The 15,305-nt window shown below is 38.8% G+C and overlaps 1 protein-coding gene across 5 annotated transcripts in view; it reads right to left on the bottom strand.

Annotated features, from left to right (window-relative positions):
- The window catches only part of BRAF (B-Raf proto-oncogene, serine/threonine kinase), a 161,614-nt gene extending 147,106 nt beyond the window's left edge, over positions 1 to 14,508 (bottom strand). For 3 of the 5 annotated variants that reach the window (XM_027075615.2, XM_027075616.2, XM_053217993.1), the window contains exon 1: positions 14,167 to 14,507. In XM_027075615.2, the coding sequence (XP_026931416.1) occupies positions 14,167 to 14,295 (129 nt within the window). In that variant the 5' untranslated portion in view covers positions 14,296 to 14,507. Of the gene's footprint in view, positions 1 to 14,166 lie in introns of all 5 variants that reach the window. The other 2 variants (XM_027075614.2, XM_027075617.2) reach the window with 2 other exon arrangements.
- Positions 14,509 to 15,305: the final 797 nt, after the last annotated feature.

Here is a 15,305-nt window from a genome sequence, read left to right as displayed (position 1 = left end):
CCTTGAATTTGGTTCCTCTGTCTGAAATGCTCTTTTACCTCTTGAAATCTTTGCTCAATGTCAACCCTCTCAACTAAGGCCCTAACCTAATTTCCCTATTTGATTTTTATTTTTTTAAGATATTTATTTATTTATTTTGAGAGAGAATGCAAAACAGAGTAAGAAAGAAAGAGAGAGAGAGAGAGTGAGCGGGACAGGGGCAGAGAGGGAGGGAGAGAGAACCCCAAGCAGGCTCCCCACCATCAGTGCAGAGCCCAATATGGGGCTCAAACTCACAAACCATGAGATCGTGACATGAGCTGAAGCTGGACGCTTACTCAACTGAGCCATCCAGGTGCCCCTAATTTGTCTATTTTAAATTGCAACCTACCCCCCAAAATTTGCCCTGTTCTGATTTTTCCACACAACTTATTACCTTCAAACATACTATGTAATTTTCTTTTTGTGTGTCTATCTGTCCCTCCCCCACTATATACACATACCTCCACCAGAATGTAAGCTAGATGAGGGCAGAGATCTTTGTTTTGTTTTCTAATGTACTCCTAAGCACCGAGATTACTACCCAGCATATTGTAGGCACTCAAATATTTATTTACTGAATACTTGAATAATGGCCTATGAAACGACTTACTACCAGTCATCAATGTAGTTTTAAAAAGATGACAAGTAAGGTGCACCTGGGTGGCTCAGTCAGATAAGCGTCCGACTTCGGCTCAGGTCATGATCTCACAGTTCACGGGGTTGAGCCCCAAATTGGGCTCTGACAGCTCAGAGCCCTGGAGCCTGCTTCGAATTCTGTCTGTCTGTCTCTCTGTCTGCCCCTCCCCGACTTGCACCCTGTCTCTCAAAAATAAATAAGCGTTAAAAAAATTGTTTTTAGGGGCACCTGGGTGGCTCAGTCAGTTGGGCGTCCGACTTCGGCTCAGGTCATGATCTCGCGGTCCGTGAGTTCGAGCCCCGCGTCAGGCTCCGTGCTGACAGCTCAGAGCCTGGAGCCTGTTTCAGATTCTGTGTCTCCCTCTCTCTGTCTGACCTTCCCCCATTCATGCTCTGTCTCTCTCTCGGTCTCAAAAATGAATAAACGTTAAAAAAAATTAAAAAAAAATAATAAATAGTTTTTAAAAGAAAGAGGACAAGGAATATGGTGGACCATAGCTTTAAAAATGTTAGAACACAAGTCCTAATGCTTACCATTTTTCCAATAAAGTCATGAGACACAGTCTGTGTACTATCATATTAACACATTTTACCTCTTTCCTGAGACATGCTTACCAAAAAATGTAAGTATTTTGTCACTGTGTGTTTCTTTAACTCAGTAGTGGTTTAAAGATAACACTGAATGTAATCAACATTGAAACAGTCCTATTAGGTCAATCAACAACCTTATATTAAGAATTGCCAAAAGTCTGTAACATCTAAAGCCCTGAGCTGTGTCACTGAACATCGTAAAAAATGCCATAAGTATTTCTGAAAGGAAAAATCTGAATATATTTATTTTTAATCTTGAAAATGAACAGAAAAATAACATGACTATAATTTTGTGAAGGGTTTTACATGTCCACAATCTCATTTTATTCTCATACCACTATGATCCACTTACAAGTTCAGTGGCTATCACAGGGGACGGAGGGAAAAAGCAAATGCCGCCATTGATAAGCAAACTGCATAGGAATGGCTATGACACAGAACAGTTGCTAGAACTATTTAAACCTTTCTCTCAAAGAGTCATCCATAATAACCAATAACCAAAGTTTCCTTCATAAATATATACAGAAGCTTAAGTGTCAAACTCAAAGGCAGAAAAATCCTCTACAACAGAGTTATCACAAAGTTACACTGAACTAAATGTTCATGCATAGTGAAACTAACTTCATATTGTGTAACTTAATATTAATATGAGGAGACACCTGCAGAAAGAAAATATGGGTGGAATCTTTCAAATGTTAAAAGCGTTAAAAGCATACAAAAACTAAGGGGAAATGAACACTTTCAGTGGTTGTACAATAGGAACGTAACGACTACAATGAATTGTAACCTCTTCCCTGTCTGAAGTTCTGACCCCATTCCCATGGACATACAGTTATACAATTGTGTAAAAATGCAATTTTGAGGTATTTAGGAATAATTAATAGTACTTTACCTTTTTATATTAAAAAATTATAAGGGCAATAATTGTTTGGTATTGATAGCATACTTTTATAATGAATGGGAATGAAATTACCTTCATATAACATTACCAGAAATTATGCTAATAAGAACTCTAAAAAAACAATACCTACATAAGACTCTTAAATTACATGGGCGCCTGGATGGCTCAGTGAGTTAAGTGTCCACCCTTGGTTCAGGTCATGATCTCACGGTTCATGAGTTCGAGCCCTGCATCAGGCTCTGTGCTGACAGGTCAGAGCCTGGAGCCTGCTTCAGAATCTGTGTCTCCTGTCTCTGCCCCTCTCCCACTCACACTCTGACTCTCTCTCTCTCTCTCTCTCTAAAATAAATATTTAAAAAAATTTAAGACTCTTACATTAGTAATTGTTATGTTTTTCTTCCTTTAAGTTACAGAGAGATTTCTAAGTAGATGGTATATCTTTAAAAACAGAGAAAAAGGGGGCACCTGGGTGGCTCAATTAAGCATCTGACTCTTGGTTTAGGCTCAGATCATGATCTCATGGTTCGTGAAATTGAGCCCCACATCGAGATCTGTACTGACTGAGCATGGAGCCTGCTTGAGATTCTTGCTCTCTCTCTTTATGTGCCGCCACCCCACTGTCTTCTCTCAAAATAAATAAACTTCTCTGGTCTCTGTCTTCTCTCAAAATAAATAAAGTTTTTAAAAAGAAAATAAAAATAAAAAAAAATAAAACAGAGGAAAAGAGATTAGACCCAGGCTGAGAATACAAAAAATTCAGGTTCTAATAAATATTTACAATATTACTGCTGGAGCTATTAATCCCCTTTAATGTTAAAAGTCCATCTATGAGACCAAACAAATTTATTTTGCAGAATAAATGTGATAATATAGAAAATGCAGTTTAGAAATTCTAACAGAGGAACGAACAAACCTAAGCAGCATTTTTAACTATTTATTTTTGGGGTCGCCTGGGTGGCTCCAGTCAGTTAGGTGTCTGACTTTGGCTCAGGTCATGATCTCACAGTTTAGTCAGTTTCAGCTCCCAGTTGGGTTCCGTGCTGACAGACTGGAGCCTGGAGTCTACTTAGGATTCTCTATCTCCCTCTCTCTCTCTCTGCCCTTCCTCTGCCCTTGCGCTCTCTCTCTCTCTCTCTCTCTCTCTCTCTCTCTCAGATAAAAAAATAAACATTTTTAGAAAATAAACTATTTCTTTTAAAAAAAATTTTTAATGTTTATTTTTTGAAAGAGAGAGACAGACAGACAGAGACAGCATGAGTAGGTAAGGGGCAGAAAGAGATGGAGAATCTGAAGCAGGCTCCAGGCTCTGAGCTGTCAGCACAGAGCTGGATGCGGGTCTCGAATTCGCAAGCACTGAGATCGTGACCTGAGCCAAAGTCAGACACTTAACCAACTGAGCCACCCAGGCACCCCTTAAACTATTTCAAAATTAAAAGCATCCTAAAATTTCATTTAATTTAAGCTATTCTAAAAATAGAAAGTCTTTTTTTGATGTTATTAATTTAATGGTTATATATTTAAAAATATAAAATATAAAACATGAGTAGAGTATTTCTCAATGTAAACACAAAGTATCTTTTACAAAGGAAAAGCATTTTTTAAACATACTAATTTTGAAACAACAGTTGAAAATGGTCTGCCAAAATGTTGAGCTTCTCTCTCCCTAGAAGAGCATTTTCCAAATTTGCAAGGTAGCCAAATACATCTGGAATAACACTCCTTACAATGTGAACAAAAGCCTGGATACTATCTACCTTCCCACACAGCCCTGTACAAGTCAGGTATTCAAGACTTATGCTCTATGAACATGTTTGCTGATTTTTTGTTTAATACCTAGATGAAAAACATGACCAGAAATAGTTTATCTTGTAGGGACTTCCCCTAAGCTAAGCAATCACCAGTGTAATTAAAAAAAGATGAAGGATCATATGAGCCACAACGAGAAAGGTAGAAATATGACCAACAATCACCAAATGCTTATCCTTAGTAAAAACAATTTAATGATGCCTTGAAGATTAATAAAGGTGCTAACTCTGGAACATCACAGAACATGACATAGGTTTCAAATAGAAGAACTATTACAATGAAGATGGAGAATAACATAGTAGAAACTAGTATCTTCCACCAGCTGACATTTTCAGTGACTTTTGTAGTGAATAAACATCTTAATATATTTTCACCCACACATATCTTCTTTACAGTTAATATTTTTGCAATATGGTAAAAAGGACATTATTGACTGCTTGTGCAACCCACTGAAACATCTCCTTCATTTCTTATAAAGAAATGAACTTTGAATGAAAGTTTTTCTTTACCTGCCATTTTTCATGAACCTCACCACCAAATAATTCAAGATAGGGGTGCGCTAATTATAAATACCAGTGAGTCTTTGGCTTTTGGGGGTAGAAAATACTTTTCAGAATAAGAAAATTATGGACCTTTTCCTTCTAAAAGTATAGTTAACACAGGAAATTCAAAAATCAAATTTTAAAGTTCTAAAAATCCAAAGAATTGGTTCTACCTAACTTTAAGACTTAACTATAAAGCTATAGTCATCAAGATAGTGTGATATTGGCCAAAGAAAAGACATATAGGTCAATAAAACAGAGTTCAAAACTCACATATATGATCAATTGATTTCAATAAAAATGCTAAAGTAACTTGACAGAAAAAAGTTTCTTCAACAACTATGAAACAGGACATCCATATGAAAAAGAATGAACTTTAACCTCTACTTCACAACATACACAAAAATTAACTCCAAATGGATCACAGACCTATGATGTGTAACAGGTGAAACTGTAACATTTCTAGAACAAAAACATAGGAGAAAGTATCATGATCTTAAATTAGGCAAAAATTGACTAAATAGGGGTTCCTGGGTGGCTCAGTGAGTTAAGCATCAGACTTTGGCTCAGGTCATGATCTCACGGTTTGTGAATTCGAGCCCTGCACTAACGTTGCAGAGCCTGCTTGGGATTCTCTCTCTCCCTCTCCCCACTCGCATGTGTGTGCACGCACTCTCTCTCTCTCTCTCCAAATAGATAAACTTTAAAAAAAAAAGGATTTACTGAATAGGACACAAAAAGCAGAAATCATAAAAGAAAAGATGATAAATTGAACTTCATCAAAAATAAAACCTCTACTCTTCAAAAGACAATTAGGAAAATATAAAGAGAAGCCAGACTGGGCGGCATGTGCGAAACAGATATCTGATATAAAGGACTTGAGGGGCGCCTGGGTGGCACAGTCGGTTAAGCGTCTGACTTCAGCCAGGTCACGATCTCGCGGTCCGTGAGTTCGAGCCCCGCGTCAGGCTCTGGGCCGATGGCTCAGAGCCTGGAGCCTGTTTCCGATTCTGTGTCTCCCTCTCTCTCTGACCCTCCCCTGTTCATGCTCTGTCTCTCTCTGTCCCCAAAATAAATAAACATTGGAAAAAAAAAATTAAAAAAAAAAAATAAAGGACTTGAATCCGGAATATAAATATAGCACTCTTACAACTCCACAAGAAGATAAATAACTAAATAGAAAGATTTAAATGGGAGACTTCACTAAATATGTGGATAGTAAATAAGCACATAAACAGATATCCAACATTAGTTATTAGGAAAATACAAATTAAAACCACAATGAGCAACTACTATATATCTATCAGAATGGCTAAAACTAAGAAGACTGACAATACCAAATGGTGGCAAGGATACAGAATAACTGGAATGCTCATTCACTGTGGGTAGCAATACAAAACGGTATGGCTAGTTTAGAAAATTCTGGCAGTTTCCTTTCTTTTGTTTTGTTTTGTTTTAATTCCAGTGTAGTTAACATACGTTGTTGTTATTAGTTTCCAGTGTACAATATAGTGATTCAACAGTTCCATATATCACCCAGTGCTCATCAACATAAGTGTACTCTTAATCCCCTTCACCTACTTCACCCATCCCCCTACCTCCCTCCCTCCTGATAACCATTTTATCTGTAGTTACAAGTCTATCTTTTGGTCTCTTTTTTCCCCTCCTTTGTTCATTTGTTTTATTTCTTAAATGCCACATAAGAGTGAAATCATATGGTGTTTGTCTTTGACTTATTTCATTTAGCACTATACTGTCTAGATCCATACATCATTGCAAATGGCAAGCTTTCATTCTTTTTATGGCTGAATAATGTTCCATTTTACACACACACACACACACACACACACACACACACCACTTCTTTATCCATTCATCAGTGTATGGACACTTGGGCTGCTTCCATAATTTGGCTATTGTAAATAATGTTGCAATAAATACAGGGGTGTATATATCCCTTCAAATTAGTGTTTTTATATTCTTTGGGTAAATACCAGTAGTGTGATTACTGGATCGTAGGGTAGTTCTATTATTAATTTTTTGAGAAACCTCTATACTGTTTTCCATCAGTGGCTGCACCAGTTTGCATTCCCACCAGCAGTGCACATCCTCACCAACACCTGGTTTTTCTTGAGTTTTTGATTTTAGCCATTCTGACAGGTGTGATATGATATCTTATTGGCTTCGATTTGCATTTCCCTAATGATGAGTGACATTGAGCATCTTTTCATGTGTCTGTCGGCCATCTGATGTCTTCTTTGGAGATATGTCTGTTCATGTCCTCTGCTCATTTTTTAACTGAATTGGTAGTTTCTTATAAAGTTAAATATATACTTACCATACAACCCATCAACCCTGCTTTTAGGTCCTTACTCAAATAAAATGAAAACCCACGTCCACACAAAAACCTGAACCCAAATATTTATGGCAACCTTTACTGCAATTGCTGAAAACCAAAAACAACCCTACTACCACATCAACTGGTAAATGCAGAAGTTGTGGCATATCCACACAATAGACTACTACTAAATAATAAGCAAAAACTAATTGCTGATACATACAACCTGGGTGAATCTCAGATGTATCAAACTAAATCATAGAAGCCAAATACATAAAACACATACTTTATCATTTCATTTATATAACTTTCCGGGAAAGTATATAGCTTTCTGGGAAAATAAGACTAGAGACCAGACCAGTGTCTGCCAGGAACTGAGGGTCAGCGAAGGGGACTGAATACAGAGGAACTAGGGAACTTTTTGAGATGATGGAAATGTTCCATATCTTGATTGTGGCAGTGGTTACAGGACTACATACATTTGTCAAAACTCATCAAACTATATAGTTAAAATGGTACATTACAGTATAGTAAACTATATCCCAATAAACCCGACATTTTTTCAAAAAGCAATGATCAACTTTCTATAGACCTCTAACCCACACCTTCATTTCAGAACTTTTAATATGATATAGTCAGTCTCCCCTAGACCAGTAATCTGAAAACTCTGGCCCATGAACTAAATCTGGGCTATCATCTATTTTAATACAGCCCACAAGAATAGTTTTTACATTTTTAAATGTTGAAAAAACTTATAAGAATATTTCATGACACATGAAAATTATATGAAATTCAAATTCCATTGTCCGTAAGTTTTATTGGAGCACAGGCTAATTCACTTACAGAGTCTATTAGCTGCTTTTGTGCTACAATGCCACTGTTGAATCTGTTGAGTTGTTTTGACAGAGACAGAGTAGTTAGGCCCACAGTGCATAAAATTTTACCATTTGACTCTTTACAAAAAATGTTTGCTGACCACTATCTTAGATACAAGTTGTTGAAATTTTCTACACAGATTATTACAATTGGGAAGATTTATGCCAGTACACATCTCTAAAATTTTCACAGCCATAAAAGCCTCTTTTTCAAGGAAACCAACATGCAAAGCAGATAACTGAAGAACTTCAAGAGTTAAAGTGTAGAACTAAACAGAGCCTTTTCGTAACTGCTGAAGAAGTTACACCACCCTTCAAAATGCCTGTTACAACCAATTTGTTATCAATCTAGTAAACTGATTTATGCATAGCATAAAAAAAGAGAACTGAGGGACACCTGGGTGGCTTGACTGGATAAGCATCCGACTTCAGCTCAGGTCATGATCTCGTGGTTCCTGGGTTCAAGCCCTGTGTCAGGCTCTGTGCTGACAGCTCAGAGCCTGGATCCTACTTCGGATTCTGTGTGTGTGTGTGTCTGTCTGTCTGTCTCTCTCTCTGCCCCTCTCTCACCTGTACTCTGCCCCTCTCTTTCAAAAATAAACATTAAAAACAATTTTAAAAAAAGGAGAACTGAAAAGTACAGAAAAACAGAGTGCATTATATCTAATAAGGTTCCATTCACTATTTCTTTCACGAAATATTTGAGTACTTCTGTGCCACATATTGTCGCAAAATGCAAAGATTAAAAAAAAAACTGTACAAAACAGGGATACCTAGGTGGCTCAGTCAGTTAAGCATCTTGATTTCAGCTCAGGTCACGATCTTAGGGTTGTAAGATCAAGCCTCATGTTGGGCTCCACATTGGGCATGGATCCTGCTTGAAATTCTCTCTCTCTCTCTCTCTCTCTCTCTCTCTCTCTCTCTGCCCCTCCCCCACGCATTCTTTCTCTTTAAAAAAAAAAGTTTAAAAATGTACAAAACAGACAAAAACTGTTTCTCTCCTATGTATGTATTAGGATAAATGAAAACTTGAATTTCTTACAGTGGTAGTTTTTTAAAAATTGTCTGGTGCTCTACAGTAATTTAAAAACTACCATCCTATGGTATATTTTTCCCAAAAGTGCTGTCAGTAACTGCAGCTATATTACAAGAATGAAAATGATGTTTCATTTGATGTTACAGAGCTTCCCAAAGACATAAAGTTAATTGAGTTCAGAGTAATTTTTATACTCTGTATCAAGTACATTCCCAGGACCCCAAAAGGAATGTTAAGTTACTGGGCATCAATTTCCCTCCATATGCATAGTCTTGATAGAAGAAACAAGACTAATAGTTTTTTAAGCCCAAGAGAAAACATGGAAACCAAAATAATCTCAGAGGGTAGAGGGTAGAAAAAAAATAATTGCTTAATGTTAGGGTGTAGGCTGTATCAAGAGTTTCTTTCTTCTACCATGCTAATTATGTATGATAGTAAATTAGGTTGGTAGCCAAAAGAAACTAAAAAATAAAAACTACCTCCCAGAACACATCAATGCCTCCAGCAAATATTTAACGAAGGAACAATACAAATGAGACTACCTTTTTGGTTCTTTTATTATCTGTAACATTATGTCTACAAAAGCAGTAGACATAATTGAGAAGTCAGTTCTCTATTGCTGATCCTGACCTCACAGAATAACCAATGTAGAACAGATGAAGGGAATGAGTAAAGGACTTAATTCAACTGAGGAAGATGAAATCCAGTAAGAGCTACTGACAATAAAAGCTTATTTAAAAAAAAAAAATTAATGTTTATTTTATTCATTTCTGAGACAGAGCATGAGTGGGGGAGGGGCAGAGAGACAGGGAGACACAGAATCTGAAGCAGGCCCCAGGCTCTGAGCTGTCAGCACAGAGCCTAATGCAGGGCCTGAACTCACGAACCGTGAGATCATGACCTGAGCCAGAAGTCGGTCGCTCAACCGACTGAGCCACCCAGGCGCGCCAATAAAAGCTTATTTTAATGACAATTTGAGGCAGAAATATAGGAAGCATAGCAACATACTGCATTTCCTAGAACAAGGGAATTGTGACACAAAATGTTCATACTAAGAACTCAGCTAAATTAATACCAAGATGTCAAAGGAAATATGCACTTTTCAATTCTAAAGGAGAATACAACTTTATGATTGGGAGAAAAGGAAAAAGGAAGAATTCTAAGCAGCTGCCACATTTACAAAGTAAGCATCAGGTCACAGAAAAGCCTAAAAAAAACAATATAGCCTGCTCCCTCCCTCTCTCCCCCACCACTCAGAGAACATAGGTTTCCAGGTGTTAGATCAGCTTCCTATTCATCCTTATCAGGAAAGCAAAGGACAGGGAACTGAAAAAAAGTCAAACCTCTCTCTAGCTTGTTATCCTAATATAATTTTTCTGGCCTATTATCCAAACAAGATTAAATCAAGTTTGCTTCGAGTTTACTACATTCAAAGATTCAAGCATCCAGAACCAACATTCCTTTCTTATCGGTTTACTGACAAATGATTCCTTTAACAGCCAGCATATGTAAGTGACTGATTGATTATCAGATAGTTTTCTAAATAAAAGTAGATGCCTAAAGGAGGGAAGGAGAGAAACAGTACAGAAAGGGACCACTAGAAATATTAAAGACAAAAACAGCTATCTTATAGTTATGCCTAACAGGCATGTTTTGGCCACCTTCAAAAATACCTAGACAAGTATTAGCAGCAATACCAGAACGATACAAGCACGCAGTACCCTAATGGGACTATCTCTGGTTTTTCATGGTTTATAAATATGTGTTTTAATACAGTGAACCACATTATAAAGATTCCATTCCAGAATACTGCTTAGTCAATGCATTATTATAATTACATAGCTTAACTAAGGCAGGCAATAAGAAACCATGAAAACAATATAATTTTAATTGTAATGAATTATAAGAAGCTCCTTCTACAGAAACACTACAGAAGAACTGTTAACAAATATCATACCCTAATATAATACGTTTTTCAAATAAATGTATTCATTATACTATTTAGTCACAATATCCCAATATTATACCATATAGTCATAGAAAGAAACATCAGGGAAATATAAATGGTCAGAAATAAAGGTTTAATACCACAAGTAGAAGCACATTCATTTCATAAATATTTAATAAGATCCTGTTATTTCTAGAATATTCTACTTTGAGGTCTACAAATACAAATACAGGACAAAAAATTTGTTCACTTCCCAACATACATCAAAAACTAAAATCTACATTCTATGTTCAAGATGTTTGATAACAAGTAGTAAAAAAAATCTTTAATATCCAAAAAAAATTATCAGTTTTTTTTAAAAAATCATAGTATTACCTAATGAAACGTAAAACATTTTTGCTACATTAAGTTTAAAATACTAAAACCACATATACTATATCATACAAGCATTAAAAAAGTTCTGGATATACACCAAAATGTTTATACTTTTATATCCTAGTGACATAATTAGATTTTTTTTTTTTTACTTACAGCTTTGTAATTTTTCAATAACGAATGTGTTTTCCCTCTGTAGTCAGAAATTTTTTAATACACCTGAAAGCTGAAATTTCCCTCTAAGAAACTTTAAAAAAAAAAAAAACCCTCTATTTTAATGTCAGGCAAGGGAATTCTTTAGAATGTGTCATTTTACACAAGCACAACTTTTCATTTCTTTCCATGCACTTGGCAAGTGCCTCTTTAAGTGCACATAAGGAAGATAGTTCAATTAAAAGACCACACACAGTACATTTCAGTTTTCGCTGAATTAACCATACCAACTTCAAATTTTAAAGTATTTCTTAGAGGAATTTATTCTGCCATCCATAACATTGATATCTATATTCAAAAGAGATTCACTTTTAATCATTTATTCTCCATTCAAACACCTTTTATATCAGCTCTTATAAGAAATTACAGAGATAAAACTATTCATCAGCAAACATTAAAACCTGAGTGGAGGACGCAGCACACAACACTTCCAACTAATTAAATTTAGTTACGAGAGTCAGAGGAGTATCCTTGTAGTTTTAGGAGATACCAATACGTTTTCTAATTATTGGCGATTTAAACTTAAATTCATTAGCCTAGTGATTCTCAATCATTAACACATGAGAACGGCACAGGAAGTGTGCCAAATACAGAAACTTATGGCGCTAGCTCTCACCTACAGAATCAGAATCTTCAGAGGGTAGAGCTCAAACAATCCGGCTCTTTCCAATTAGATAGCAGAGATTATACATAACAAAAGACTTCTCTATATCATTGCTAACTGTTCTACTAAGTCTTAAAGTTCTCAGTATAAACAATGTTATGGTCAGAGAATTACAATTTCATGACCCATACCCAATAATTTGTCCATTCTTCCATTCTGTAATAGTCTTGAAAGTTAGAATTCAACAAAACCACACATACACTACAGAGTAAAGGGAGCCTGGAGGCACCTGTGCCTGGTAAGACAAAGGCATATCCGATTCATGGAAAAAATAGACAGCAGATGTGACCCCTAGTATTTATCCATTAAAAACAATGTATCCTAAAAATAAATTTCCATGTCAACGGAACAAAGCTGTTTATAAATAAGAAGGAATGTGGAGGTGCAGGGAAGACAAGAGGAAGCTTCAGAGAGTTAAGAACCAAAAGTCAGGAAACAAGGCCGAATGAATGGTTAACTGGGGACAAGGAAATCAGAATAAACTAGGAAATGGAAGAAGGAAAAGAGCTATCCTTAGAATACAAGAAGTTGGTGAAAATGAACAGATGTTAGAGGAAACTGATCTGAGCAAAAATGCAAAGTAAAAATTAAGTGGAAAGTGGTGCCATTTAATGAAGAAGAAAACATATGAGAACTTTAGACCAGATGATGGCATAGAACACATCATGGGCATAGATGGAGGTGGTAGAGGAGACTGAAAAACAATTATAATTGTGAACAAACTAATACTAGAGCAAGCATATGGGGTGAATTTCCAAAGTAAAGATGATGAAGCAGGAAAGAAGCATTGCATACATAGGACAAAGAGACATTATGAGAATTGGGAAACAAAATGTAAACAGTACGGAAGGAAAGAGAACTTTGAGCAAAGTCAACAGAATTAAATCACATAATCTAATCAATAACTACAAAGCACAGTTATTATACTAATATCTCATTATCTGCAAAGTATAATAAAGTGTATTACTCTATATAATACAATACCAGATAGTAAATGGAGTAAGTTTTCCTTGAAAGCCAAATGTAAATAATTCGACAAGGTGATAATAGGCTAAATAATGCAAAAAAAAAAAAAAAAAAACAGGCTGAGAGAAGCAGAAGCCAAGCAGGAAAAAATGAAAGGAAAAAACTGGGACAAAAAGGAGGACAACAGAAAGAAATCAATCAAATCTATTTAAAAACGGGTAGGAAAAAATAAAGAGGTATGGACGCACAATGGAAGACTAGCCAAAAAGTGCCAGTAGTTCAAGTGAAACCTGATGGAATCCTGACAGCTTCAGGATTCAGAAGGGAAGGAGCTCCAAAGCGTCCAAACGGATTTATGAAGATAATAGATAACAATGCTAGGGAGCAGTAGAATGATCCAGAGGGCCTAAAGAGAACTAGGGTAAGAGAAGTGCAAAAATGGTCTTAAGTAGATACTGAGGCTACAAGGCTGGCAGGTCCGACAACCGGCAAAAGAGCGGAGCGGCCGATGGGAATGGGATGGGGGGTGGAAGGGTTACCACTCAGCGACAGAGCACAGGCATACATAAGAACTGGGGCCCTGACACCGGGATGGAGAGGAGAGCGGAAACAGTGGGATTTAAGATTGAAAAAAGTAAAAATTAAATCAAAACCATCTGCTGGGTAAAACAGGTGAAAAGAAATCCCCAAACAAGTAGAAAAGTGGAGGCGAGGGCAGAGGCCTGAAAAGGGAGACATCAGGGAGAGTGGAGGGGAACGATGCGCCCCATCACCACCCCCCCCCGACCATGTAGTAATTACAATGGTAACTCAGGCTGGGGTCCCGGCCCCGGCCACTAACCTACATCTATCCACCTGGATGCCGCCCCCCTTCGCCGCCCCCCCCCCACCCCAAAATAACGAAAACATCGAAGAGATGAGAGCCTGGCTACCTTCAGCCAGCCGTGACCTTCTCAGACCAACCCTGAGTCTCGCCCCCTACTGATAGCCTCCGGCTCAGCCAATGCCGCCTGAATCCCCCAGACTGGGGTGCGAGCCAGGGAACCCCCCCCCCCGGGCCACTGTGTGTGTTTACGTAGCGAGGAGCTGCATGACGGAGAGGGACACGGCGGGGATGCCCATCTCCCACCCCGCAGAACCCAAAGGAGAAGGTGGCTCAGGGCACCAGAGCCCCCACCGTCACCTCTTTCCCCCCCAAAACACCAGCCAGCCGAGCCCAGAGACCTGAGGGGTGTAGGGTGCGCCGGCACTCACCTCCTCGGGAATGGCAGGGTCCGCAGCCGAAGAGGCCGCGGCGCCGGCTTCGGGCTCCATGTCCCCGTTGAACAGAGCCTGGCCCTGCTCCGCGCCACCGCCGCCGCCGCCGCCGCTCAGCGCCGCCATCTTATAACCGAGAGCCGGGGCCCGAGCGACCGCTGCTGGGCGGGGAGGGGGAAGAGAGGCGGAGGGCGGGGGGAGGCGGAGGCGGAGGGCGGGGGGCGGCGGGGAGGGACGGCCCGGGCGGCGCCGGCGGCGGGAGGGCCCCTGGGCCACCTCAGGAACCGGCCCGCGGCCCCCGGCGCAGCCGAGCCTGAGGGGATTGGGGGAAGGATGCTAGGCGGGGGGCGGGGGAAGGGGGCGGAGACGACTAGAAGTCGCCGCGGCAACGGCGTCACCCGCGTCACCCGCGTGTCACGGCCGTGACGTCACCGGGGTGCGTGACGTAATCCTAGGAGCGCCCTCGCGCAGTCTTCTGGGGAGGGTTCTTTCCTTTCGTGCCCACCCTCGCGCGTGCACGTTTCCTCCGCTCTGCCGTTTCCATGGCTCCGATTTCCTACTTCGTTCTCTTCCCTGTGCTAAACCTGTGCCGTAATGTGGGATTTACTAGAAGAGCATGGGTGGTGTTCGAGAAGTTGAAATCCTAGAGGGAGAAAGATGGGGAAGCCCATACTGCTTGTGTTTTTTCCATTACAGCGAGTGTCTCTGTCGTTAAAATAAGACTTGAAACCTCCAGGGGGAAACATCTGAGCGAATTTGATAGAAATATATTTAGGAACAGCTAAATTCTCAGAATGATTTTTGTATCCGTTTCATTAAAGGATCTGGCCTGTTAAAGTAGGTCTAGATGGAAGTTTAAAAGCTTTTCCCCATTATTGAGGAATAAAACGTTTTCTTTAAGTGTGTTTTTCGTTTTGCAGATTCATTCAGCAAATGTAAGTGGAAAACTTGTCGTGTGCAAGGGCCTGCACAAGGCACAGCATTCCAGTCATCTGAAGCATCAAAACTTAAATGATTTTTATTTTCAAGAAAATCATTGAGAACATTTTAAATACTTCGTGCCTTTCGTGAATAGAATATTCTAAGACATTATCTGTAAAAAGTATGCATGAAAATAAGAGTTAAATTCCCTTTGT

This window comes from Acinonyx jubatus, chromosome A2 (assembly GCF_027475565.1).
Source record: "Acinonyx jubatus isolate Ajub_Pintada_27869175 chromosome A2, VMU_Ajub_asm_v1.0, whole genome shotgun sequence".
Taxonomy (NCBI): domain Eukaryota; kingdom Metazoa; phylum Chordata; class Mammalia; order Carnivora; family Felidae; genus Acinonyx; species Acinonyx jubatus.
This window is presented reverse-complemented; position numbering and strand designations above follow the sequence as displayed.